The 27,339-nt window shown below is 40.4% G+C and overlaps 2 protein-coding genes across 4 annotated transcripts in view; one reads left to right on the top strand and one right to left on the bottom strand.

Moving 5' to 3' along the window:
- sctr (secretin receptor) overlaps positions 1 to 11,911 on the top strand; it is a 51,809-nt gene extending 39,898 nt beyond the window's left edge. Inside the window, exons 9-12 of the mRNA XM_059966245.1 lie at positions 675 to 766; positions 6,371 to 6,509; positions 11,562 to 11,603; positions 11,726 to 11,911. Coding sequence (XP_059822228.1) covers positions 675 to 766; positions 6,371 to 6,509; positions 11,562 to 11,603; positions 11,726 to 11,911 — 459 coding nt within the window. The remainder of the gene's footprint in view (positions 1 to 674; positions 767 to 6,370; positions 6,510 to 11,561; positions 11,604 to 11,725) is intronic.
- A 9,595-nt stretch (positions 11,912 to 21,506) lies between these two features.
- Positions 21,507 to 27,339, bottom strand: part of tmem37 (transmembrane protein 37) — a 29,176-nt gene continuing 23,343 nt past the window's right edge. For all 3 annotated transcript variants that reach the window (XM_059966327.1, XM_059966328.1, XM_059966325.1), the window contains exon 3: positions 21,507 to 22,287. In XM_059966327.1, coding sequence (XP_059822310.1) covers positions 21,718 to 22,287 — 570 coding nt within the window. In that variant the 3' untranslated portion in view covers positions 21,507 to 21,717. The remainder of the gene's footprint in view (positions 22,288 to 27,339) is intronic.

Below are 27,339 nucleotides of genomic sequence, written 5' to 3'. Positions count from 1 at the left end.
TGAAGGGCAATTAGGGATGGGTAATGAATGCCACCTTGCCAGTGGCACCCAGTCACTGGGGGAACTACAGTGGGACAGCTGGTAGAGCTGCTTCCTCACAGTGACAGGGGCCCAGTTTCAATTCTGACCCTGGATGCAGTTCATGTGGAGTTTGCAGGTTATCCTTGTGACCACATGAGGATGCTCCGGTTTTCTCCCACATCCTAAAGACTTGTAGGTTGATTGGTTAATTGTCAAATCAAATCAAATCAAGTTAACTTATGGATAGAACCGAATGAAATAGGGCCAAGATGCAAAACGTACACAGCACTTTCAAAATGGCGAACAAAAAAAAACAAGTAAACGAAAACACATATATAGAGCAAGACCTTAAGCGATATGTTCCTCAAATTGATAGTAACCAGGTACCCAGAAGTGTGAAGGTGCACGCAACCCAGTCTGTCCTTCCACTGATTGAGCTCTAGAGGGCAGCACAGATGGTTTTCCACAGTGAATTGCCCTCATGTTGTATAGGTGAGTGATAGAATATGGGGGAAAAGTGGGGGGGGGGGGGAGTTTTGATGAAATGTGGAGAGAAGAAAATGGGATTACTGTAGATTTACTGAAAATGGATGATTGATAGTCAATGCCCATTCAGTCCATGAGTGATGTTTACTTTTTTTTCTGTCTTGCAGATCAGCTTTATGCTCTTTGTTCACATCATTAGTATATTAATAAAAAAGCTAAAAGCACCTGATGTTGTGAGGAATGAATTTAACCAATACAAGTAAGCCTCTTTATGGTAAATGCAAAATTTCCTCTGTCTTTGGGAAGTCATGAATACTCCCCAACAGTGTGAGAAGATCTATGCCACAGCATCGTCTTATCTCTGATTTAATATGTTACTTTGTTTCATAACCTGTATCATGGCTTCTGAAGTGATGAAATATATATAAAGATTGGGAGGTAGGGTGGAGATACATCTCTACCAAAGGAGGTGTAAGGTGCTCCTTCCCTCCGCTAGCCTGCGGGGTCACCCTTGGGTGAGGTGTTGCATCTGTTTAGCTCTCCCCACCACCACCCCCGACCCCCAGATCAGGATCATGTGAAGCCATGAAAGCAGATGGTGGATGGCCATATGAGCAACTGGCACATATCACGAGTCCTGGTTATGCGACCACTGACGCCAGGCAGACAATCTCTGAAGAGTATTGATAATGGCTGGGGTCACCCATCTTGTAAAGACACTGCCCAGAAGCAGACAATGGCAAACCACTGCTGTAGAAAAATTTACAAAAAAAAGTCATTGTCATGGAAAAACCACATTCATTTCTCCACTGCATTACAGTGGAGTAAAGGGAACTACTGAGGCATGAGAGAGGAGCTGGTCAGTTGATTGGAAGAGAACATTAGCAGGGACGATGGCAGAACATCAATGGCTGGAGTTTCTGACAGCAATTCAGAAGGTGCAGCAAAATTGATGAAATATTCTAAGAACAGGATCACCACCATAGCTGACAAGGGTAGTTAAAGGCAGCATAAAAGCAAAAGAGAGGGCATATGATAAAGCAAAAATCAGTGGGAAGGAAGAGGATTGGGAAACTTCTAATAAACAACACAAGGCGTCGAAAAAAGCCATAATGAGAGAAAAGTTGAAATCTGAATCCAATAATATAAAAGAGGATACAAAATATATGAAGAGTAAAAGAGAGACTAGAGTGGGTATCGGACCACTGGAAAATGATGTTGGAGAGTAGTAATGGGGACAAAGAAATGGGGGAAGAGCTTATTGAGTGGTTTGGATCAGTTTTCATTAGCGAAATATCAGAAATGTGAGAGTGTCAGGGGGCAGAAGTGAGTGCCATTACTATTACTGAGGAGAAGGTGCTGGGGAAGCTGAACGATCTGAAGGTAGATAAGTCATCTGGACCAGGTGGACTACACCCCGGGGTTCTGAAAGAGGTGGGTGGAGAGATGTGTAGGTGTTAGTAATGATCTTTCAGGAAACACTATGTTCTGGAATGGTTGCTGAGGTCTGGAACATTGCAAATGTCATTCACTCTTCAAGAAGGGAAAAAAGCAGAAGAAATGAAATTATAGGCCAGTTAGCCTGGCCTCAGAGTTGGCAAAAATATTGCAATTTATTATTAAGGGAAGAATTTTTGGGGTACTTGGAGGCATATAATAAAATAGGCTAAAGTCAGCATGGTTTTCTAAAGAGGAAATATTGCCTGATAGATCTTTTGGAATTATTAGAGGAAATAACAGGCAGGAGAGTCAGTGAATGTTGTTTGTTTGGATTTTCAGAATGCTTTTGACAAAGTGCCACACATCAGGCTGCTTAAAAAATGTTATGGGAAAGGTACTAGAATGGGTAGAAGACTGGCTGATTGGCAGGAGGGAAAGATTCAGAATAAAGGGGCCTTTTTGGTTAGCTGTTGCTGACTAATGTTGTGCTACAGGTGTTGGTGATAAGACTGCTTCTTTTCTGGTTGTAAGTCAATGATGTGGAAGAAGGAATTGATGGCTCTGTGGTCAAGTTTGCAGATGGTACGAAGATAAGTGGAGGTACAGGTAGTTTTGAGGAAGTAAAAAGGATATAAAGACTTCAACAGATTAGAAGAATGGGCAAAGAATTGGCAGATGGATTATAGTGTAGGGAAGTGTATGATCATACACTTTGGCAGAAGGAGTAATGGCATGGACTATTTTCTAAACAGGGAGAAATTCCAAAAATCAGAGGTAGAAAAGGACTTGGGAGTCCTCGTGCAAATTTCCCTAAAGGTTAACCTGCAGGTTGAGTCTGTGGTGAGGAAGACAAATGCAATGTTAACATTCATTTCGAGAGGACTAGAATACAAAAACAACAATGTAATGCTGAGGCTTAATAAGGCATTGGTTGGACTGCATTTGGAGTATTGTAAACAGTTTGGGATCCCCTATCCAAGAATGATGTGCTGGCATTGAAGAAAGTCCAGAAGACATTCACAAGAATGATCTAAGGAATGAAAGGGTTGATGTATGAGGATCGTTTGATTGCTCTGGGCTGTACGCGCTGGAGTTTAGAAGAATGGGAGGGAACTCACTGAAACCTATCGAATATTGAAAGGTCTGGATAAGAGTGGATGTGGAGAGGATGTTTCCCATAGAGGGGGACTCTAGGACCAGAGGGAACAGCAGAATAGAGGGACATCCATTTAGAACAGAGATGAGGAAAATTTTCTTTAGTCTGAGGGTGGTAAATCTCTGGAATTCATTGCCACAAACAGCTGTGCAGGTAAAGTCATTGGTTATACTTAAAATGGAGGTTGATAGATTCTTGATTACTCAGGATGTCAAGGGTTATGGGGAGAAGACAGGAGAATGGAGTTGGAAGAGATAATAAATCAGCCAAGATGGAATGGCATAGCAGGACCTGATGGGCTGAATGGCCTAGGTCTACGGATCATTTTATTCATGTTTGCAGTTCACTGTGAACATGGATAATCTTTATAAAGAATTATGAAAATAATTATGTAATTAACGAAGTAATAGCAGGAAGAGACAACCAGCTCTTATCTCCTCTTCTAGATCAGTTCCCTATTGCCCTGAACCACCCCTTCCCCTGCATCTTACAAAAATCTGTCTAATTCCTTTTTAAATACAATCAACAATCTAGAGTCCACTGCCCTCTGGGACAGAGGATTCCCAAAGTACATCATTGTCTGCAAGAAGTTCTTGCATGCATCAGTTTTAAATCTCTCACTTTTCCTTAAACATATCGAAAGAATTACAAAATGCATTGAAATAAAGTTAGCACGGGGGTCATCAATAATCAGAAAGATTATTTTGCACTGAAGAGTATCTTGTTTCACTTGCTGTTTCTATAGTGTGCTTATAAGCAGTCTTTTTCCTGAAGCATGATGTATGATGCAAGATTGATGTACTAGACATTATAGAATGGAAGAAATATTCAGGCTTTCATGCACAAACTCTATTTCTATTACACTTGCAAACTTACTTCTTTTCCTATTCTCTATATTGTTGATTATTCTGACTGTTGCTAAAGGTGCGGAGTAGTACACATTTACTATATAATTATCTCCTTGTTCTTGCATCCCTTGTATTTATCTGAAAAGCAGTAATCATGTACTTCCTCTTTCAGCTTCGTTAGCTTACCTACCTAAATCCCTAAATGTCTCCCCTTCTCCTTCTCAAACAGCAGAGTTAGGGTCTATCATATTATGAGCACTGTCTTCAGGGTTCCTTTACCTTAAGCTTCCTAATCAAATCTGGGTCATTACATAACACCGAGTCTGGGATTACCTTTCCCCTAATGTGATCAACCACAAGCTGCTTTAAAGCCATTTCACTGGCATTCTACACATTCACTCTCTCGGGATCCAGCACCAACCTGATTTTCCCAATCTAGCTCCATAATGAAATCCCAATGACTATCATACCATTGTCCTTTGACATGCCTTTTGTATCTCCCATTGTAATCTGTGGTCCACATGTGGTTACTTTTGGGGGCATGAATATAACTCCCATCAGGGTCTGTTTCCTTTGTTTCTTAAAACTTTACCTGCAAGGACTTTATATCTTCAGATCCTGTGTCACCTCTTTTGTAATGATTTGATTTCATATTTTGCCAACAGAGTAACGCTGCCCCCTCTGCCTATTTGCCCGTCCTTTCTATGCACTGTGTTGCTTGGATGTTAAACTCCCAGCTACGATCTTCTTTCAGCCAGGACTCAGAGATACCCACAACATCATACCTGCCAATTTCCAACAACACTACAAGATCAGCTACTGCATTCCCTGGACTGCGTGCATTCAAATGCAACGCCTTCAGTCCCGTGTCCATCACCCTTTCTGACTGTAGATCTCTGTTGTACTTCACCTCATCCCACTGACTGCAGTTTCGCCTGTCCTTCCCATTGCAACTGCCCTATCACTCCAGTTCCTATCCCCCACTAAATTAGTTTAAACACCCCTCAACAGCTCCAACAAACCTGCTCGCAAGGATATTCATCCCCCATGGATCCAGGTGTAATCCAACCTTCTTGTACAGGTTGGACAACCTGTAAAATACTTTCCAGAGAATAGATCCCAATGATCCAGAAACATGAGACATGGATCCTTGCAGCAACTCTTGAACCACATCTTAAATTGCCTATTCTTACCCTCACTGGCACATGGCGCAGGCAGCCATCTGGAGATTGCCAACCTGGAGGCCCCGCTTTTCAGCTTCCCACCTAACTCCTTATATTCTCTCTTTAGGACCTCCTCCCTTTTCCTGCCGACAGTATATCATTAATACCAATCTGTACCATGATGTCCAGTTGTTCACCCTCCCCCATTAGCAAGCCATGGACCTGACCTTGGCACCTGCGAGGTACCATACCATCCAGGTTTCCACAGAATCTGCTTTCTGTTCCTCTAGCTATGGAATCCCCCATCACTACTGAGTCACAGAGCCAGACTCAGTGCCAGAGACCTGGACACTGTGTGGCTCCCCTTTGTAGGTTATTCCCCCCCAAAAAATTCTCCAAAGCAATATACCTATTATTGAGGGGAGTGGCCACAGGGCTGCTCTGCACTGACTGCCTATTCTCTTTTATTTGCCTGACAATCCCCAGGAACAAGCCTCTTGTAAATAAGGGGTGACCATCTCCCTATGGCTCTTATCTATAACCTCGTCATTTTCCCATGTGAGCTGAAGGTCGTTGAGCTACAGCTGTAGTTCCTTAACACAGTCTAAGGAGCTGAACTCAATGCACTTCATGTAGATATTGTTATCAGGGAGATTGGACGTGTCCCAATGTTCCCATATCTTACACAAGGAACATAACACTACCTCCACATCCATTCTCAGTACTAACAGAAAAGAAAAACTTGCTAGAAGCTTTCTTACTTACTTACTTAGAAAGTAACCACCTGTATTGCCTAAATCTGTTCTCGCCAAAACCAGACCACTCTAACAATGCCCCAGACGCACAACGGCTTTTTATTGACCCACTGCTGATTGCCGCCACCAAGGAAAAAGCTGAATAGCACCAAGGCTCTTTCTAAACCTCTCACATCATCATCAACAAGTGACCTCACACGCTGATTTCCACATGCCGAGGAATTAACATCATAATCCAAGTAATTTCTGAAAATTATGATAAGATATTCAAGCACAAATGATCAAGGTAACATTCTTTTCCCAATTCCTATTTGATGGAATTGACACCATAAGGGCTAAGTTGCCTCACAATGTTAGGAAATTAACAGAGGTGTGCAAAAAAATTACTACATCTGTTACTTGAATCATTCAGGTTTTCCACTTAGAAGTGAAAAACCATTCAGAAATATAAGAATCAGATGTATTTTAACACATTTTGTATGTTGCATTTGTTATTTCTAGGAGACTTGCAAAGTCAACTTTCTTGTTAATCCCCTTGTTTGGAATCCACTATATAATTTTTGCATTTTTCCCGGATAAGGAAAGCAACTTTGCAACAGATACACAAATAGGCTTCGATCTCTTTTTTGGATCATTTCAGGTATTTACTTGAATAAACCTTGGAATTAATGATTAATCATTTAATATATTATTATTCCAGTGGAATAATATTTTGTAACAATAATTTTTGCACACAAGCTGATGATTCTCAAAGTGCAATAACATAGAGACAGAGAGCACTACAGCTCAGAAACAGGTTCTTCAGCCCATCTAGTCCATCGTGGCTGTTATTCTGCCTAGTCCCTTCTACCCACACCTGGACCATAGCCCTCCATGCCCCTCCCATCCCTGTAATTATCCAAACTTCTCTTAAGTATTGCAGTCAAACTAGCAACCACACTTCTGCTGGGAGTTTGTTTCCCACTTTCACCACCCTCTGAGTGAAGAAACTCCCCCTCATTCCCCCTTAAATATTTTACCTATCACCCTAAACCTGTGACCCCTGGTCCTAGTCTCACCCAACCTGAGGGGAAAAGGTCTGCATAAACTTAGCCTTCATAATTTAGTGTACCTCTATCAAAACTCCCTTTATTATCCGCCCCTCCAGGGGTAAACGAGTCAGGATCAGAATCAGCTTTAATATCATTGGCATACATTGCAGCAGTACATTGCAATACATAATAATAAAAAACACAAATTATAATAAGAAATATATAAAGAAACTAGATTAAATAGTGCAAAAGAGCAAAGAAAAGGAAAAGTAGTGAAGTAGTGTACATAGTGTCCATTCAAAAATCTGTTGGTGGTGGGGAAGCAGCTGTTGCTAAAATGTTGAGTGTGTGACTTCAGGCTCCTATGCCTCCTCCTTGACTGTAGCAATGAGAAGAGGGCATATCCTGGGTGATGGAGCTCCTTAATAATGGATGCCACCTTTCTGAGGCATGACCTTTTGACAATGTCCTTGATCAGGAGGAGGCCAGTGTCCATGATTGAGCTGGCTGAGTTACCAACTTTTTGCAGCTTTTTCCAATCCTGTGCAGTGGACCCTCCATACCAATGATCCAACGAATTAGAATGCTCTCTACAGTATTTCTGTAAAGATTTACAAGAGTCTGGTATGGGGGTCTGCTGCACAGGATTAGAATAAGCTGCAGAGATTTGTGAACTCAGTCAGCTCTATCACGAGCTCCAAGTTCAAAATTCAATGTAAATTTATTATCAAAATATATATACAGTGCCTAAAAAAAGAATTCCCCACCTTGAAAGTTTACATGTTTTATTGTTTTACAACATTGAATCTCAGGGGATTTAATTTGGCTTTTTTGACACTGATCAACAGAAGAAGTCCCTTCCATGTCAACATGAAAACAAATCTCTACAAAGTAATCTAAATTAATTACAAATATAAAGCACAAAATAATTGTTTGCATAAGTATTCACCCCCTTCAAGTCAGTATTCAGTAGATGCACTTTTGGCAGCAATTCCAGCCTCGAGTCTGTGTGGATCGGTCTCTATTAGTGTTGCACATCTGGACACTGCAATTTTTCCCCATTCTTCTTTACAAAACTGCTCAGCTCTGTCAGATTGCATGGGGATCGTGAGTGAACAACCCTTTTCAAGTCCAGCCATGAATTCTCAATTGGATTGAAGTCTGGACTCTGACTTGGCCACTGAGGACATAAACTTTGTTGTTTTTAAGCCATTCCTGTGTAGCTTTGGCTTTATGCTTGGGGATATTTTCTTGCTGGAAAACAAATTTCAGTTCTCTTCCAGACTGCATCAGGTTCTCCTCCAGGTTTTCCTCCATGTATTTTGCTGCATTCATTTTCCCCTCTACCTTCACAAGACTCCCAGGGCCTGCTGCATCTCCACAGCATTCCCACATCATGATGTAGCCACCACCATGCTTCACAGTAGGGATGGTGAGTTTTTAATGATCTGCAGTGTTTGGCTTAAACCAAACATAGCATTTAGCCTGATGGCTAAAAAGCTTAATTTTGGTTCCATCAGACCATAGAACCTTCTTCCAGCTGACTTCAGAGTCTCCCACAAGCTTTCTGGCAAACTCCAGCTGAGAGTTCATGTGAGTGTTTTTCAACGATGGCTTCCTCTTTGCCACTCTCCCATAATGCTGTGACTGGTGAAGCACCCGGGCAACAGTTGTTGTATGTGCAGTCTCTCCCATCTCAGCCACTGAAGCTTGTAACTCCTCCACAGTTGTCATAGGTCTCTTGCTGGCCTCCCTCACTAGTCCCCTTCTTGCATGGTCACTCAGTTTTTGAGGACGGCCGGCTCTAGGCAGATTTACAGCTGTGCCATATTCTTTCCATTTCTTGATGATTGACTTAACTGTACTCCAAGGGATGTTCAGTGACTTCGAAATTTTCTTGTATCAATCCCCTGACTTGTGGTTTTCAATAAGCTTTTTGTGAAGTTGCTTGGAGTGTTCTTTTGTCTTCATAGTGTAGATTTTGCCAGGATATTCACTCACCAGCAGTTGGGCCTTCCAGATACAGGTGTATTTTTACTACAATCAATTGAAACACCTTGACTGCACAGAGGTGTCCAAAAACAGACCTCCTTGAAACTAATTATGTGACTTCTAAAACCAAATGGCTACACTATTGATGATTTGATGTGCCATATTAAAGGGGGGGGGGGGGGGGGAATACTTATGCAAACAATTATTTTGCGTTTTATATTTGTAATTAACTTAGATCATTTTGTAGAGATCTGTTTTCACTTTGACACAAGAGTCTTTTTCTGCTGATTGGTGACAAAAAAGTCAAATTAAATCCACTGTGATTCGACGTTGTAAAACAATAGAACATTAAGTCTTCCAAGGGGAGGTGAATACTTTCTATAGGCACTGTATGTCACCATATAGTGTACTACCCTGAGTTTCATTTCCTTGTGACATTCACAGTAAATAAAAAAACACAATAAAATCAATGACAAACTGCACACAACAGGACAGACAAAAAAGCCAGTGTGCAAAAAACAACAAACTGTGCAAATATAAAAAAAAGATAAATAAATAAATTGCCACTTGACATGTGAGATGGCTTTCTGGAGATCTTAGCAGGAGCTCTTGTGTTTTACTTGGTCGCCAGACCAGACTGGCCATCAAAGATAGCAGATCTCATGGTTCATACAGGGCTTCTGGTTGGGGAAAGGCTCTGAATACTGTAATATTGTGGGGACACACTCATCTGCACATGTTTTTTATAAAGTCCATGACAGCTGTGATGTATTGGTTCAGATCCCCTGGTGAGTTTTTGAGCACAGCCCAGTCCACCAACTCAAAGCAATCCTCTGCTTCCCATGACCACCTCTTTGTTGTTTCTATCTCTGGAGCCTTGCCCTTTAGACACTACCTGTTTGCAGGTAGTAAGAGGACAGCCAAGTGATCAGATTTCCCGTTTCTGAAGCAGCTTCATTGACCCACATGTTTTGGTCTTGCCCTTATTTGCAAAATTATTGGAAAGATATTTTCGTTATTATTTCAACAGTTCTGCATATCAAATTGCAACCGCATCCTATTACTGCAATTTTCGGCTTACCAATGGTGGATAATAGTTGTTTATCCCCCTCAGCTCGACGGATGATTGCATTTGTTACATTACTGGCTAGAGGATCTATCCTATTGAACTGGAAAGAAATTAATCCTCCAACTATATTTCAGTGGTTTTCTCAAACTATCTCCTGTTTGAGTTTAGAAAAAATTAGAAGTGTTGTCTTTGATTCTTCAGTTAAATTTGAAGAAACTTGGAGACCATTTATCCAACATTTTCATATCAGTTAAACTGACTTTTCCTAAACCCTGCTTATATTATCCTTAATTATGATGGAGGTGCGGAGTCATTGACGCTACTGTGTACATTCGACATAATGCAATGGTCCATGGTGCTTAGGTTTTTTTTCTTTTTGAGGGTTTTTTTTTCTTTTTATTTACTCTCTTTTTTCATAATTACTATGAGTTTGGGAGGTTATTATATATGGATTATCATTTATCTGAATGTATACTTAACCCATTAATTATGTACTTTCAAACTCTCTGTATTCATGTTTCATTTATGTTTGTTTAAAATTAATAAAAAGATTTTAAAATAAGATTTCCCGAAATGTGGTCTAGACATAGAACAGAAGGCATTCCTTAACATAGTATTGCCAACCCTTTAACGTGGTCAATCCTTAACATAGTATTGCCAACCCTTTAAAGTGGTCAATCCTTAACGTAGTATTGCCAACCCTTTAACGTGGTCAATCCTTAACGTAGTATTGTCAACCCTTTAACGTGGTCAATCCTTAACGTAGTATTGCCAACCCTTTAACGTGGTCAATCCTTAACGTAGTATTGCAGTCTCTTTCATGTGGTCGTCCTTCAGTTCTACCCATATAGCTTCAATAGACAAGCCCTCTAGTTTGACCTGTCTGAGTACTGCGGTGACATTTTCCCTGATGAGTAATGCTTTAAAGTCCCCTCCCTATCATGTCTAAAACAACAGAACATTGATCTGCCAGTCCTGTCCATCCTATCAGATTACCTGACAAATTGATTCAGAAGTTGCTTTTTTATTTTCTGCCTGTTATGCCGCTGATGTTTCTTGGCAGCAGTGAAGGGCGGTTTCTGGTGGTGTTCAGGGCTTCCTTCACTGTGTCAGTAGTTTCCTCTCGGTTTTCACTGCTGACAGTCATGCAACTCTTGGGTGAAAACTCGGGAATACTCTCACACTGAGATGTAAAAGGATTCTTCATTGCTCTTTCCATAACAACTTTTTTAACCAGTGACTGTTGTTAGCCCTGAGCTGAACCCCTGAACCGGGAGGACCAGTGGACCCCGCTTAGTCTGTCCTCTACCCTTTGAACGGTTAGGCATGGGTGAACCTTCCAAGACCCAAAGCATAAAGACCTGACTCCAGCCAGCATAGCTCTCTGGGTCATTGAGGCACGCAAGCCTCCAAACCATGACAAACTTGTGGTCCTCTTGGAGGATTTCGGAGGTACATGAAGGAAACTTATTCCATTCCAGTTAAAAGTAGTTGCAGATTAAGATTATTTCAAGTAAAGAATGGATGTATTTTGTAGATGAATATGTGTATCAATGAGAAATATCTCAAACCATTAATAAAGTTCATTTTTAACCCATAGGGCTCCACTGTTGCAGTCCTTTACTGTTTCCTTAATGGTGAAGTGAGTACCTTTAATAAACAATGCTTACTTATAAGTTACCCACAGTCAAAATCATTTCTTTCCGTGAAACAATCAACATGATTCTGCCTTCCTATCAATAAATTATGACTATTTACACGTAGGTTCAAACTGAAATCAAAAGAAAATGGAGACGGTGGAAGCAGAAGAAATATTTTGCCACTGATTCACAAAACCGACACAGTTCCATAATGAACAGTGGAATGACTGGTGGAGCACAGGTATCTCTGTTGACAAGTTCCATTTCCAAGGAACAAGAACTTGTTTTCCGGGAATCAAATGTTCTTTAAAGGAGCAAATGTGATATTGTAGTTCAAGTGATTTATTTAACTGTGAACGGTTTGAGAATAGATAATGCTACTGTTTGTAGATCTGATTCCAGGCTTGACAGTTCTACTCGGAAGTATAAACTGTCCCAAAATAGTTTGTCTGGTGAGTCGGTGTTTGCGTTAAATGCTGATTAAGGATTGTTATTCTGATCAAGAAGGGCAAGACATTTCATACATGTGTGGATTATGTGTGACTATCCACATGTATATTTTGTATTCAAACAAGTTACATTCAATTTGTTCTATCCATTAGCTATACATTTAGGGAGAAAGTATTTTGTAAAGTATTGTTAAACTATTTTCCTGTCAAATTTTGTAATGTCTGAAACAGGGATTCCCAAAGTTTTTTAAGCTGTGGACCCCTACCGTTAACTGAGGGGTCCATGGACTCCAAGTTGGGAACCCTTGGTCAAAAATGTGTGTGGTTCCATGTTTTAGAAAAAGAGAGTCATAACAATAGCTCATTGATAATACCGCCTTTATCAACGTAGGGAAGCCTATGGGCTGGAATAAGTTGTGTAGACAAGCAAAGCAAGAGGGAGATCCATCAGAAACAACCAGCGAGGATGAGGAAGACATACTGGGCTGTCAACATCGAATGTAGCTGCTGCTAGTCCCCAGTGATGGTCCTCGTTCTCTGCAGTGGCTAGGACGCTGCCCTGAACCTCACATTTCAACGCCCAACACCAGACCTCACTGGCATCCTCTCCAGACTAATCCACAGCAATATCATTTCAACCATTTCATCACTATGGGAGTCTCAAAGGAAGGGTGAGCCCTCAAGCAGGTTTCTAACATGGCTGTCCTGTTATTCTAACTATCTGTAATGCTATAGTGATATTTTTAACACTGATTTTAATACTCTCATTCTTGAAAACACATTCTGTGATAAATAGTAGTAGGCCCCCTGTTGGTTGTGGTTGACCATGGATGTCCTAGCTGTCTTCACAAGCCCATGGAGAGCAAGCTGTTGCCCATGCAGCAGGCTCCCCTCTCCAGGCAGCTGATGGATCCAAAAGAACCGTTTGGCACCGGCAGTGTTGCAGGAGTTACCAGTCAGTGTTGAGCTCAACATCGGACTGCCTTAGGGACTCCAGCTCCGGATTTTTCCTCAGTGTTTACTCCCAAAGCCTTTCCCATGAGTGGGTGTGGCTGCAAGGCAGCGGAGGTCTGAGAACAGTTTTTCTTCTCTTAGATGAACTGCCAACCACAGCTGACGAGCCCCATTCACCCAAAGCGACTGGTTTTAGGGTGCCAGTAACCTATCTTTGTCTCTCGTCCTGTCAGTAGAAATGGTTCCACTGGGCTTAGTAGCTAAGCCACACGTGAAGGCCAGGAGTTGGACTTGATTGTCAGAGGCTGTTTGAGATGCCCCCCATTAGAGCATTTAATAAGTAGTGGGAGCTTGTCCATACAACCTCCCCCAGCTATGACAATCTTAAGACACTAGTAACTTGTAATTATAGATCTATCAAATATAACAGTAATTAAATGGGAGGAATAATTTTCATTTATTGATTTATTTTTCAGAATGTAGCCGTGCTGTGAAACCAGCATTTATTGCCTAATTCTATATTACCCTTCAGTAGGTGGGCAGCCACTCAAATAACTGCAGTCCTTTTCACTCAGATACTCCCATACTGCTTGTAGGGAAGAGCCGTCCAGTAATTAGATACAGTTTTTGTACGGGACTGGGAGGTGTAACTGCTTGTGATGGTGTTTTCATATGCGTGAAGCTCTTGTCCTTTTAGATAGTAAAAGTTATTGGTTTGGAAGTCATTATCAGGGTTGCCTAAACAAGTATCTGCACAAGTATTGTACAAGTTTATTCTTCATTAGCCAGGACATGAAAGGATACGGGAGAAGGCAGGAGAATGGGACTGAGGGAAAAAGGGGACCAGCCATGATGAAATGGTAGTGCAGACTTGGTGGGCCAAACAGTCTAATTCTGCTCCTACATCTTAGGGTCAACACAGCACCACCTGTTTGTCTTTCCCTGAGTAGAAGTGCACTCACCAACTCTATGCCATTCATGAACTTTTACACATCTATAAAGGTTCTCATACCCACCAAACTTACTCAAACAGTCCCTATAAACCAGGCCTGAGTCCTTGCGGCATTCTTGTAAAAGCCATGCGGCTGAGCCCTAGCAAGATCGTCCTTTTCCTTCACACAGTGCTAATGTGGCCATACAAGCTCCCTAGTGAATTATTGGTGAGGGTATGGTTAAGGTGGGTGCTGGTAAAATTTTTGAAATTTGAATTACACAATACCAGATCTTAACTGAAATATAAGGTAGTAAAATACAGTCGAGTCCACTTTCGGCCGATGAATGTTAAATCAACATATTTTCTCCATGGTGAGAGGCAAGGAACTGAAGATAAGCAGGCAGCTTTAGTGATTAGAATCAAAAATATTTTAAAGGTCTTTTGGAATATTAGCTGTGTGATGAAGCCAGACTCTCATTGCAGTGTCAGTAATAGTTCCCGTCAGAACTATTCCAAGACACTAATGGAATCAAACACACTCCAAGAATTTCTTCATTTATAGGAAGAGAGTTTATAGTGGGAGCAAAGAATTTTTGAATGGAATTGACTTTATTTCTTACATCCTTCACATACATTATGTGTATAAATCTTTACATTATGTCTCCATCTAAATGTGCAATGTGTAATCATAGTGATTTATAATAAACAGACCAGTCAGTGCAACATAGAAATACGTTCAAATCAGTGAGAGTTAATCAGTCTGATGGCCTGGTGGAAGAAGCTGTCCTGGAGCCTGTTGGTCCTGGCATTTATGCTGCGGTACCGATTCCCAGGTGGTAGCAGCTGGAATAGATTGTGGTTGGGGGTGACTCAGGTCCCCAATGATCCTTTGGGCCTTTTTTTCACATTTGTCTTTGTAAATGTCCTGAATCATGGGAAGTTCACAACCACAGGTGTGCAGGGCTGTCCGCACCACTCCCAGCAGAATCCTGCAATTAAGGGAGGTACAGTTACCATACCAGGCAGTGATGCAGCCAGGCAGGATGCTCTCAATTGTGCCCCTGTAGAAAGTCCTTAGGATTTGGGGGCCCATACCAAACTTCCTCAACCGTCTGAGGTGAAAGAGGCGCTGTTGTGCCTTTTTCACCACACAGCTGGTATGTACAGACCACGTGAGGTCCTCGGTGATGTTTATGCTGAGGAACTTAAAGCTGTTTACCCTCTCAACCCCAGATCCATTGATGTCAATAGGGGTTAGCCCATCTCCATTCCTCCTGTAATCCACAACCAGCTCTTTTGTTTTTGCAACATTGAGGGAGAGGTTGTTTTCTTGACACCAGTGTGTCAGAGAGATGACTTTCCTGTTGGCCACTTTGTTAATGTTTGAGATTAGGCCAATCAATGTAGTGTTGTCCACAAGTTTAATTAGCAGATTAGAGCTGTGGGTGGTGACATAGTCAAGAGTATACAGGAAGTAAAAGAGGGGATTTCACAGCCCTGAGGGGCTCCTGTATTGAGAGCCAGAGGGGTGGAGGTGAGGGAGACCACTCTTATCACCTGCTAGCAATCTGACAGGAGGTCCAGGAGGTGCAAATGAACAAACTCTTTTCAAGTTATCATAGGCCTTGGACCCCTATTTTATGTAGATATTTTTCTGGTTAAAGTTTAACATAAAATATATCTTAGGTTTTTGTTTTAATACTGATGAAACATATCCTCATTGTAGCATTGGTGATGCTTAATCTATTTTTCCTTGTAGTTTCACATGATATACACAGTATGAGGTAACGGTAATTTGCAAGATATTAACTTTTTATGTTATTAACTATATTTTTATATAATTAGTTATTCAAGATTTCCTTAAAATAATAGTCTGGAAGTCTGAGAAAAGTAACAATGAACAACAAATTTTTTCGAATGAGTTGATTCCTCGGAATTTTCTTTTTGTTTATAATAGAATGCTTGAAGCTGAATACAAATATAATTTCAGACTACTTTTATCATGTGGGAATTTGGAGAAATAGGAAATTAACTTTTATGGCATATAATGCATTTAGTTGCATAACAGTGCTGACACCTTGCAATAGTTCAACCAAGCTAAACATGTTTTGTTGATGATTTTCATTTGAACTCAGTTTCTGAGGCTTCTCACTTAAGTGTCCAACAATAATCAGTCCGCATTAATGGATTCAAGTTGCCCTGATACCATTTCTCCATGACCACAATGTCCTCGTGAAATCTTTTCACTATACTTGTAATTGATAGTGAGGAAGTCTAAATGGGAATACAGAAAATGAATCCTTAGTGACACCTTGCACTTTGTGGTTTTGTATGCTTGAAGCATGTTGTCAACCAGCTGCACACAGTTTGGTGCTCTGTAGTTGCCAAGAATATTTTCTTCAACATCCTTGAATGCCTTCCATGCAATTTTGTCTTGACCCACCAGAAATTCTTTGAGTTGCCTGTCATTAATGGCCTGTTTGATCTGTGCACCAAAAAAATGCCTTCCTTAATCTTGGCATCGGTTATTCTGACTTGAATGATGAATTGACATAACAAATATAGGCGATTTTTAAAAATGATGCATGATAGCAAAATTTTAGGAAGATTTTCATGATCAGCAGCCCAAAATTCTTAAGATACAAGCCGAAAGGAAGTAAAATCTTTGTTGTCCAGTGTAATCAGTATTTTCTTAATGGAAAATATGAGCATTTTGAAATGCCTGTATTAAGTGTAAACTTGTCAAGGATCCCTGTCAAGGACCTTTTGTTCAATAGCAGTTAATTGTACATTATAAGGTATATGCCAACCAACATGAATCCTTGTTATAATGTAATTATAGAATGCATTGGAAAGGCATGGATTAATCAGGAACAGTCAATCTGGACATCTTAAGGGATCAGCATGTCTGATTAACTTTCTTGTTAATGAAGTCAGTGTGCTTGGATTTTAGCAAGGCTTCTGACAAGCAGGCTTGTCAAAAATGAGTAAGTAGATGGTGACCAAAGGAATGCACCAAATTAGCTCAGAAACAAGAAGTGAAAGTTTATTGCTTGACCAGTGATTTTTTTTTAAAAACCGGGCATCATTCTTTACTAGAAAGGTTCCACAGCTCCTTTGTGTTTTTGTGATAGATAATGATGTTGAGAAATAATAAAAATCTTGAAGATACAGAATGAAAAGAAATTTGATGATGCTATACCTTGCTATGTAATTGCCAGGAATAAAATTGCAGATGATCTCATCAGCTGTAGAAAAAAAATGCAACTGGAATTTAATCCAGGGATCTGTAAGGAAGGTACCGAGTGGAAACACATTAGAGGTAAACAAAATTATGAGGAATATAGGGAAGACAAATGCAAGCAGGCTTTCTTCCACTGAGGTGCAGTGGGACTACAACCAGAGGTCATGGGTTAAGGGTGAAAGGTGAAAATTTTAAGGGGAACATGAAGGCAAACTTCTTTACTCAGAGGATCGTGAGAGTGTGGAATGGACTGCCACCACAAGTGAACCATGTGAGCTTGATTTCAATGTTTAAGAGAAGTTTGGATAGGTACATGGAAAGTAGGGATATCAAGAAATATGGTCCTAGTGTAGGTCATTGGGAGTAGGCGGTTTACATAGTTACAGCATGGACTAGATGGGCTGAAGGGCCTGTTTCTGTGCTGTACTTATCTGTGACCCTATGACTCCAATGATAACCATAACAGAATCAATGAAAGACTGCACCAAATTAATTGTTCAATCAGCATACTAAAAACAACAATTTTTCCATATACAAAAGGAAAGAAATAATAATAATAAAAAATAAATAAGCAATAAATATCCAGAACATGAGTTGAAGAGTCCTTGGAAGTGATTGTTGGAACAATTCAATGATGGGACGAGTGAAGTTGGGTGAATTTATCCTGTTTGGGTGAAGAGTCTGAGGGTTGAGGGGTAATAACTGTTCCGGACCCTGGTGGGGTGAGTCCTGAGGTAATGCACCTTCTTCCTGATGGCAGCAATGAGAAGAGAGCATGTGCTGTGTGGAGGGGTTCCCTGACGATTGATACTGCTTTCCTGTCACAGCATTTCCTGCAGATGTGCTCACTGGCGGGGAGGACTTTACCTGTGAAGAACTGGGCCTAATCCACTACACTTAGTAGGATTTTCTGTTCAAGGGCAGTGGTATTTCCATACCAGGCTATTGTGCAGGCCATCAATGTACTCTCTACTTGGCAAGCCGTAGAAGTAGTACAGGCACTGCTGCACTTACGCACGGGGGACAAGATGGGTCCTCTGAAGTAATAACTCTGAGAATTTAAGGTTAAAGAACAGAAGACCTAAGCGTATATATGCACAGACCCTTTAAGATCAAAGGGCAGACCAATAAGATAAGCAAAAAGACAAACAGAAAGATTATATTAAAACTGTATGCAACAATAAAAGACATAACTGAAGAACTCGGTACTGTTCCAGTTATGTTACTGGAAAGATATGATTGCACTGAAATTGATGGAGGAGTTTTAACAACATTTTGCTATGATTTGAAGATTGTAGCTGAGGTGTAGGATTTGTTTCTTAGGGAGCAAAGGAGGGTGAAGTGAGACTTTATTAATGTGTCTAATTATCAGGTGCTGACCCACTGACAAGATCTCGGTGGTGCCAGGGTATTCATTAGTCTCACAGCCTGAGGGAAGAAGCTGTTACTATACCCAGTCTGGCTGTCCTAGTCCTGATGCTCCTATACCTCTATCCTGATGGTATTGGGTCAGAGACTGGGGAATGAGTAGCAGGGATTCTCTTCAATGCTTCAGGCCCTTTGTATACAATGCTCCTGGCCATGACAGCCTGGGGGAAGCTTCTTTCCACAGGCTGAGAGACTACTGAATTTCCTGCCACCACCCAGGTCTGATCACACATGAAATGCCAGTAGTGTTATTCTGTTTACTTTTTAACTTGAGTCATAAATGCACCTTATTATTTGTGGTAATATTACTTTATTTGCGTGAGTTATACATGCTGTGTTGTGCACCTTGATCTGGAGGAATGCTGTTTTGTTTGGTGGCATAAGGTTGAATAATAATAAACTGAACTTGAACTTGAAATGTCACATATAAGGGGGAGGGAGACACCCGCAGTGGTCCTCTCAGGGGTTTTTATTGTCCGCTGTAGAGTCTTGCAGTCCGATGCCTTCCAGCTTCTGTAACCACACAATAATGCAGCCAGACAGGAGACTTTTGATGGTGCTCCTGTGGAGAGTTGTTAGAATGGAGTAGGTAAACTTGAACACCCCAGTCTCCTCAAGATGCTGTTGTGCTGTGTTGACAAATGAGCAGATGTTTGTGTCCAGGTTAGATCATCTATTATGTGCACACCAAGCAACTTTGTGCTCTTCAGTAGTAATTTTAATAAATGCATTCTAATTCAGTGTAGATTGTAATTCATCCTAGCTAGATGGGGAATGTGCAAATAACAACTTATTACAATTTCATTGTTTTTAATTAATGATAGATTTTTTTAACTGGTTTGCTCTTATTCAGTGTATTTGATAAAACAAGTTTGTATGACATACAGGTTTTATTAAAAGTCACTTCTCTCCTTTGCAAAAGTAATAACACTCAGGCCATTCAAACAAGAAGTTTATAAAATGCATAATATTTAAATATTTGGTTTGTGAAGATATTATACTTGCTTAATTCCCCATTTTACAAAAATCTCAATATATCCTGTGAATGATCATTTGAATCAGAAATATTTGAGTGCAGCATTATTGTAAAAGATTTAAATGTGATCTATTGCATTTAATAATAATTGTGTGAAACTGAATTTGATTATATTGAGCTGATTTGTTGTAGCTTTTCATTACTGCATAAGCTAAACTGTAATTGATGTGTCATTTTTCATTATAACCATTTCATACTTAAAGGTTTCTTTATATCATGTATCATTAATTGTGAAATGTTTGTGATCAAATCAAGAGCATCTACGAGAATGTGAGTAACACAAAATATCTTTACCTGACAAGTTGTCTATAGTTGTCAGAGATCTTGTTAAATTTGTTCTTGCATAGGTTTCAAACTACACTATTAAACTACTCATATTAAACCCAATGCTTCAGATTTAGCCATGAAAGAGTTTCATGTTATTCTTTCTTAAGGACATTTCTTTTGGTGGGTGAGTCTAGGCCCAGAGAACACAGCCTTAAAATAGAGGGATGTCCACATGGAATGGAGATGAGGAGGAACGTCCTTAGTCGGAAGGTGTGGAATCTATGGAGGCCAGGTCACTGGGCACAATTAAGATGGAAGTTGATACATTTTTGATTAGCCAGGGCATGAAAGGTTGTGGGAAGAAGGCAGGAGAATGGGGTTGAGAGGGAATGGATCAGCCGTGATGAAATGTTGGAAAAAACTCCATGGGCCAAATGGCCTAATTCTACTCCTATGTCTTATGTGGTTATTTAACACCACATCACTTTACTTTGCCAAATGAACATTATTATAGCACTTTAGCAGTGCAATGAGCTGGCAGGACATTATATGGCACATCAGAACAGCAAGGCGCAAGCTGTTGACTGCAATATTGCTATCATATGGAGTAATTTCTTCAATGCCTCCTTAGTAGACACTGCATTGACAGCATAGGATGATAAAATGTCTCTGTTCAGTATCAGCATTAAAACTTTTAGATGACAGGTATTGTTTAGTGAAATTTACAGCAAAAAAAAATCTGTTCTACCCCAACGATGTGCCTCAACACAACTTCAGAGCAGCACCTGTACTGCATCAGTATCCATTTTTCTAATTCCCCCAGCCATCAGTCATTTCCAGAATTTCCCAGTGATTCAGTTAGTTTAGTGTCAACTCATGAACATTTTATGTTGTAAACCAACCCCCAAAAGGTTTGGTTTAAGGCTTTCCACATTAATTTTACTCAAGAGCTCCTGCAGTCAAAGAACAGGAATCTTTCATCCAGAAAGTCTGTCTTCGTTTCACATCCAAATCCCATGAAGGTAAAAAAGCACAATGTAGTAAACCATAGTGCTATTATTAATTCATTAAGGACTCTTGTCTTGAAATGCACTATGTAGTTGTATTGTTTTGAAGACAAAAATTTCAAAAAATATCCAAAATACTTTCTTCAGGTAAACAAATGCCCAGAATTTTCAAAACATCACAATGTTTTCTCCTCATTGCCTAGCTCTACTGCAGCACTGTTAACCAAATGGGTTCTTGTAAAAGAACAAAAATTGCAATGTTATAGGCAAGTTTTTGACAAATCCACACACTACCCCACATCTCACCTGAAAAATATTTTTATTTTGGTCTGAATGCCTGAATTCAACTTCGCCATGGATGACAAAGGAGGAGGGTTGGGATTACATGGAAGCCCAGATGACAAAGGAGGAGGGTTGGGCATGGGGCTAGCAACTCCATCCTGTAACAACCCAGAGCTGCAGAAATGTGAACAGGAGCTGCACAGTCCTCATTGATGGGAGAGGGAGGATTCACCATGAAGGGCTCCACCTGGGTAAGTTTGAAAAATTGACTCGGAACAGAGGACTCTGGTGGTCGATGTCCCAGTTGTCTCAAGAAGAAGAATATCTGTATCATATTTATTAACTCGTTGTAGAAAGGGAGAAATGCAAAAGCCCAGACTACAATATAAAATGCAGTAAGTTTTTAAATAAAGCAAAATGGTAGGTTAACAACATCACAGAGCTTGCACTCGCATACACATTTCAGATATACAGACAAGGAAGCTTATTTTTACAAAAGTAGGGAATTAGAACAATTATACATCTACTGAATTATCTTTAGCTGAGGGGATCATGTAAATTTGAAGACCACTAATACTGCTGAGGAAAACAAGACAAGTGGCAATGAATTCACACCAGAATGCTAAACTTAAACCGGTGAATGTAATATAGTTCGATAACAGAACGGCAAAGGTCAACATGCCAATAGACATCATGAAGGAAGATAGTAGAGTCAGTTTCGAGCCAAAGGTCCACTTGCCTCTGGTGTAGTCATCTTGGCAAAGCTGAGAAGTGATTAGCATCTCCAAGCCAAACATTGCCAGCACGACGGCAAGAGTGACGGTAATCCGTGTGAAAACTAGGCCGGTGTATAAACCATCAACCTTAGCAACGCTGATATCAGCTGTACACTGGGCCTTCTGGTCAAACTCTAAAATGCAAAAATGCCAGAGTCCAAATATCTTCCCATCTACAAATAGCCAGTGACCATAGCAGACAGAAATGGAAGACAGAAGAAGTGTGATTGCCGTGCAGAGAATTATAAGAGTCTTGATGAGTGTATCTTGTATCGATCTTCCAGCCTTCCTGTGCAGAAGACTCTGAACCTGTAATGAAATGTACACATTATTAAAGGAGTGCAGGTTTTTACAAATAAAATGGCAGAGGCATTTTACGTTTCAGAAAAGCTATAGCAACTCATTTAGTGAGCAGCAGAAAACTGAACACAAAGCTAAAAGTCCTCTACACAATTCCCTCATCATGTCAGACCCACCTCTCAATGTGAACACTAACCCCATGTCAGTGGTTATGAATTCTGTACTTTTCCACCGATTACGTTACCCTACAGCAGGATACATTTTCAGAATCCACATTCGATAAAATTTTACTTTTCACTTTCATGATGAGAAGAGTTAGTGCAGCTTTTAGTATGGATCTTTACTTTCAATTACCGTAATTAGGAGAATTTTTATTGTATTGGTGGTCCCAGACTGCATGGTGGTAATTCACTCCCTAACCAGTTACAGAAGCAGCCCTGATGATAATCAATACAATTAAGCAGTTCATGTTGAACCTTGATGGTAAAACAATGGGAAAACATGATCTTTTACATGTATTTACATACTTAAAAGATAAAATCTGGACTTTAAGCCATTCAAGTTTCCTTGAACTGCTAATATTAAGCAGGGAATATTGACACATTTTGTGCTCAGTTGGATAATGGATATTAGTGTTAGTGAGTTAAACTCTTTTTTTTAAATTTCAGACTCCCAGTTAAGTTAAGAGGAGAAAATGGGCTACCCACAAGATGGCCCATCTGGAATGAATGGCTAAAAGTCCGAGATAAAGTTAAAAGTAAATGTATTATCAAAGTGCATGGCACCTTATACAACCCTGAGATTTATTTTCTTGTGGTCATACTCAATAAATCCAATGACCACAATAGAACTAATGAACACCAACTTGGGCGTTCCATCAGTGTGCGAAAGACAACAAGCTGTGCAAATACAAAAAGGAAAAAAAAGAAAATTAATAATAAACAAGCAAGCAATAAATATTGAGAAGATGAGATGAGTCCTTGAAAGTGTGTTTATAGGATATGGGAACAGTTCAGTGATGGGACAAGTGATGAGTGAAGTTCTAAGATTCCAAGTACATTTACTATCAAAGTTATCCTCTGGTTCAAGAGGCTGTTGGCTGAGGGGCAATAGGTTTTCTTGAACTTGGTGGTGTGAGTCGTGAGGCTCCTGTACCAAGGCAGCATTGAGAAGAGAGCAGGTCCTGGGTGATGAAGTTCCCTGATGATAGGTGCTGCTTTCCTGTGATACCATTTCATGTAGATGTGTTCATTGGTGGGGAGGGCATTACACATGATGGACTGGGCCATATGACTGACTTTAAAAGAAAATCCATTCTGAGATTTTAGATATCCATTCAAATTCATCTTCAATGACAAAATGTTGAATGAACCAAAGGACTGGGCCACTCAGCAAACAGCAGTCAGAGAAGTCAAGGATGGATTACAATTAGAGGAAGTTAGGCCTGAGGTACATGAAAGCAGCATTAGGAATGAAAGAACATAGCCTTTTTTTTAAATGGGTATGTCCTGGTCTTGATTTTGGTTTGGCTTGTGTGTTTCCTGGAGAAGTCCAAGGAAACCTGAATTGCATACTTAAATAAGGGTTATAGTTTGTACCACATTCAAGTGTGTTATAGCACACTAGTGATACACACAAAATGCTGGAGGAATTCAGCAGGCCAGGCAGCATTTATGGTGATGTGTAAACCATCAACGTTTTGGGCCAAAACCTTCATCAGGACTGGAAAAAGAAACGAGAAGTCAGAAAGTGATGGGGGAGTGGAGGCAGAGGTACAAGGTAGTAGGTGATAGTTGAAATCAGGGGAGGGGGAGAGGTGAAATTACAAGCTGGGAAGTCAATTGGAGAAAGAGATAAAGGGCTGGAGAAGGGGGAATTTGATAGGACAGGACAGAAGGCCATGGATTAAAGGGAAGGGGGAGGAGCACCAGAGGGAGGTGATGAGCAGATGAAGAGATAAGGTGAGAGAGGGAAATGAGAATTGGAAATGTGGAACAATTACCAGAAATTCGTGAAATCGATGTTCTCGCACCTGTAAAGACTGATCTAATTTGTTATAACACGCTGCACAATAGCAGGTCATATTAATTCCTTGAATTTCTTCCACAAGCTCAGTTTATTCTGTTGGGAAAAGAGCTTCCAGTTAACACCTTTTATCTAGAAACCTTTGTTATAGTGATTATTGCTGAAAAATAAACTTAAAAGCATGTGCATCTTCAAATTCATTCTATGAAAAATACGGCTTTCTGAAATTTTGCAGTATGATTTGAGACATCAAGAACATTGTGTAAATTAGTAAATTGGTAAGCTGGTAAGTTATATGGAGAACAACGGCAGAGGAAATATTGCTTAAGGAACCAGGTTTAGAAGGATAGGACCATCATGGTCCCACATTGCTGAAAATGATATTATATCTAAGAATGAATTTGAACCTCTAGCTGGATTGAGGGATGTGGAACTGACATAAATGAATTATTTTACAGGCTCATTGCTACATTCCTTTGAAAAATAAAGATGTATGTATCCATACAGCAGCTAAACTTGCTGTCTTTTAGATAATGATCACACTTTGTTAGAAGAAGATGACAGGTTTTTGGCTCTGAAAATATTCAAGATTCTGAAGAGATTAAATATGAAGTTTAAATGTTTTGAAGATGTAAACAAGGTTGAAAGAATGCAGAGAAATTTACAAGGATGGTGCTGAGTCTGGAGACCTGAGTTATGTGAAAAGGTTGAATAGGTTAGGACTTTAGTCCTTGGAACATAGAAGGTTGAGACAAGATTTGATAGAGACAAACAAAGTTATGAGGGTACAGATATGGTAAATGCAAGCAGGCTTTATCCACTGTGGTTCTGTGGGACTACAATCAGAGGTCATGGGTGATGCACCATCAATAACTCACTCTGAGACGTAGGCGAGATATCGGCTTTTATTGACTGGAAGAAGGAACCAGGAGTGAGTGTCTATCATACAAGGTCCTGGAGACTGAGGCCGATCTTCAGGCCGCAGGTCTCCTTTATACAGGGGCCTGTGGGAGGAGCCACAGGAGCAGTCAGCAGGGGCGTGTCCCGACAGGCACATAGTTCACCACAATGGGTTAAGGGTAAAATGTCAAATGCTTAAAGGCAACATGAGGGGAAACTTCAGAGGATGGTGAGAGTGTGAAATGAACTGCTGGCGTAAGTGGAGCACGTGAGCTCGATTTCAACATTCAAGAGAAGTTTGGGTAGGTACATGAATGGTAGGGGTATGGAGGGCTATGGTCCTGTGCAGGTCAATAGGAGTAGGCAGCTTAACTGGTTAAGTATGGACTAAAAGACTTATTTCTGTGCTGCACGTTTCTATGACGCTATGCTATGGTTTTCCGTATATTGAAATACCTTCTGAATTCTTTCTTGAATGAAAACAATAAAACAGTACTGGGAACCTAGAAAAAAATAAATCCAAGGTACTCGATTCTCTGGAAATGGAAAACGTTCCTCATTTTTGTCCCAAATACTTGCTATCTATTCTGAGTCTGTGATTCGTAGATCTGCACAAGATGGTCAAATGAGGCATGAAGTGTTTCAGATAGATGAAGTGTAAAAGTAGTGAGAGTGGATATCGGGCCACTGGAAAACATTGCTGGAGAAGTAGTAATGGGGGACAACAAATTAGCTGAGGAACTGAATAAGTATTTAGCATCAGTCTTTACCTTGGAAGACACTAACACTATGGCAGAAGTTCCAGTTGTCAGGCGTCATGAAGTGTGTGAAGTTACCGTTAGTTGGGAGACAGTTCTGGGGAAACTAAAAGATCTGAAGGTAGATAAGTCACTTGGACTAGGTGGTGTACACCCTTAGTTATGAAAGGGGCCACTGAAGAGATCATGGAGGCATTAGTAATGATCTTTCAAGAATCACTAGATTCTGGAATGGTTCTGGAAGATTGGAAAAGTGCAAATGTCACTTCACTCTTCAAGGAGGAAGAAAGGAAACTATCGGCCAGTTAGCCTGACCTCAGTGGTTCGGAAGATGTTGAAGTTGATTATTAAGTTTGAGGTCTCAGGGTACTTGGAGGCACACAAGCCATAGTCAGCATGGTTTCCTCGAGGAAAAACCTTGCCTGACAAATCTGTTGGAATTCTTTGAAGTAGTAACTAGTAAGTTAGATAATGGAGAATCAGTTGATGTTGTGCACTTGGATTTTCAGAAGGCCTTTGACAAGGTGCCACGCATGAGGCTGCTTGCAAGCTACAAGCCCATGGTATTAAAGAAACAATTCATTTATGGATAAAGCAGTGGCTGATCGGCAGGAGGCAAAGTATGGGAATGAAGGGAGCCTTTTCTGGCTGGCTGCCGATGACTAGTGTTGACTAGGGATTTATGTTAGGATCAACTCTTTTACAATATATGTCAATGATTTGGATGATGAAGTTGATGGCTTTGTTGCAAAGTTTGCAGACAATATGAAGATAAGTGGAGGAGCAGGTTGTTTGAGGGAGTAGAAAGGCTACTTAGAACTTAGATTGAAAGAATGGAGAAGTGGCAGATGGAATACAGTGTTGGGAAGTGTATTGTCATACACTTCGTAGAAGAAACGAAAAAGTTGACTAATTACTAAGTAGAGAGAAAATACAAAAAACTGAGGTGCAAGGGGATATTGGAAGTCCTTGTGCAGGATTCCTTTAAGATTAATTTGCAGGTTGAGTCCGTGGTGAGGAAGGCAAATGCAATGTTAGCATTCATTTCAAGAGGACTAGAATATAAAGGCAAGGATGTAATGTTGAGGCTTTATAAAGCACTGGTGAGGCCTCACTTGGAGTATTGTGAGCAGTTCTAAGCCCCTTATCTTTGAAAGAATGTGCTGAAACTGGAGGGTTCTGAGGAGGTTCACGAAGGTGATTCCAGGATTGAGTGGCTTGTCATATGAAGAGTGGTTAATGACTCTGGGCCTGTATTGACTGGAATTCAGAAGAATGAGGGATGACCTCATTCAAACCTTTTGAATGGTGAAAGACCTTGATAGAGTGGATGTGGAGAGGAAGTTTCCTATGGTGAGCGAGTCTAAGATCAGAGGAC

The sequence above is a fragment of the Hypanus sabinus genome, chromosome 4 (genome assembly GCF_030144855.1).
Source record: "Hypanus sabinus isolate sHypSab1 chromosome 4, sHypSab1.hap1, whole genome shotgun sequence".
Taxonomy (NCBI): Eukaryota; Metazoa; Chordata; class Chondrichthyes; order Myliobatiformes; family Dasyatidae; genus Hypanus; species Hypanus sabinus.
The sequence above is the reverse complement of the archived record's forward strand: the minus strand, read 5'-3'. Positions and strand labels throughout refer to the sequence as shown.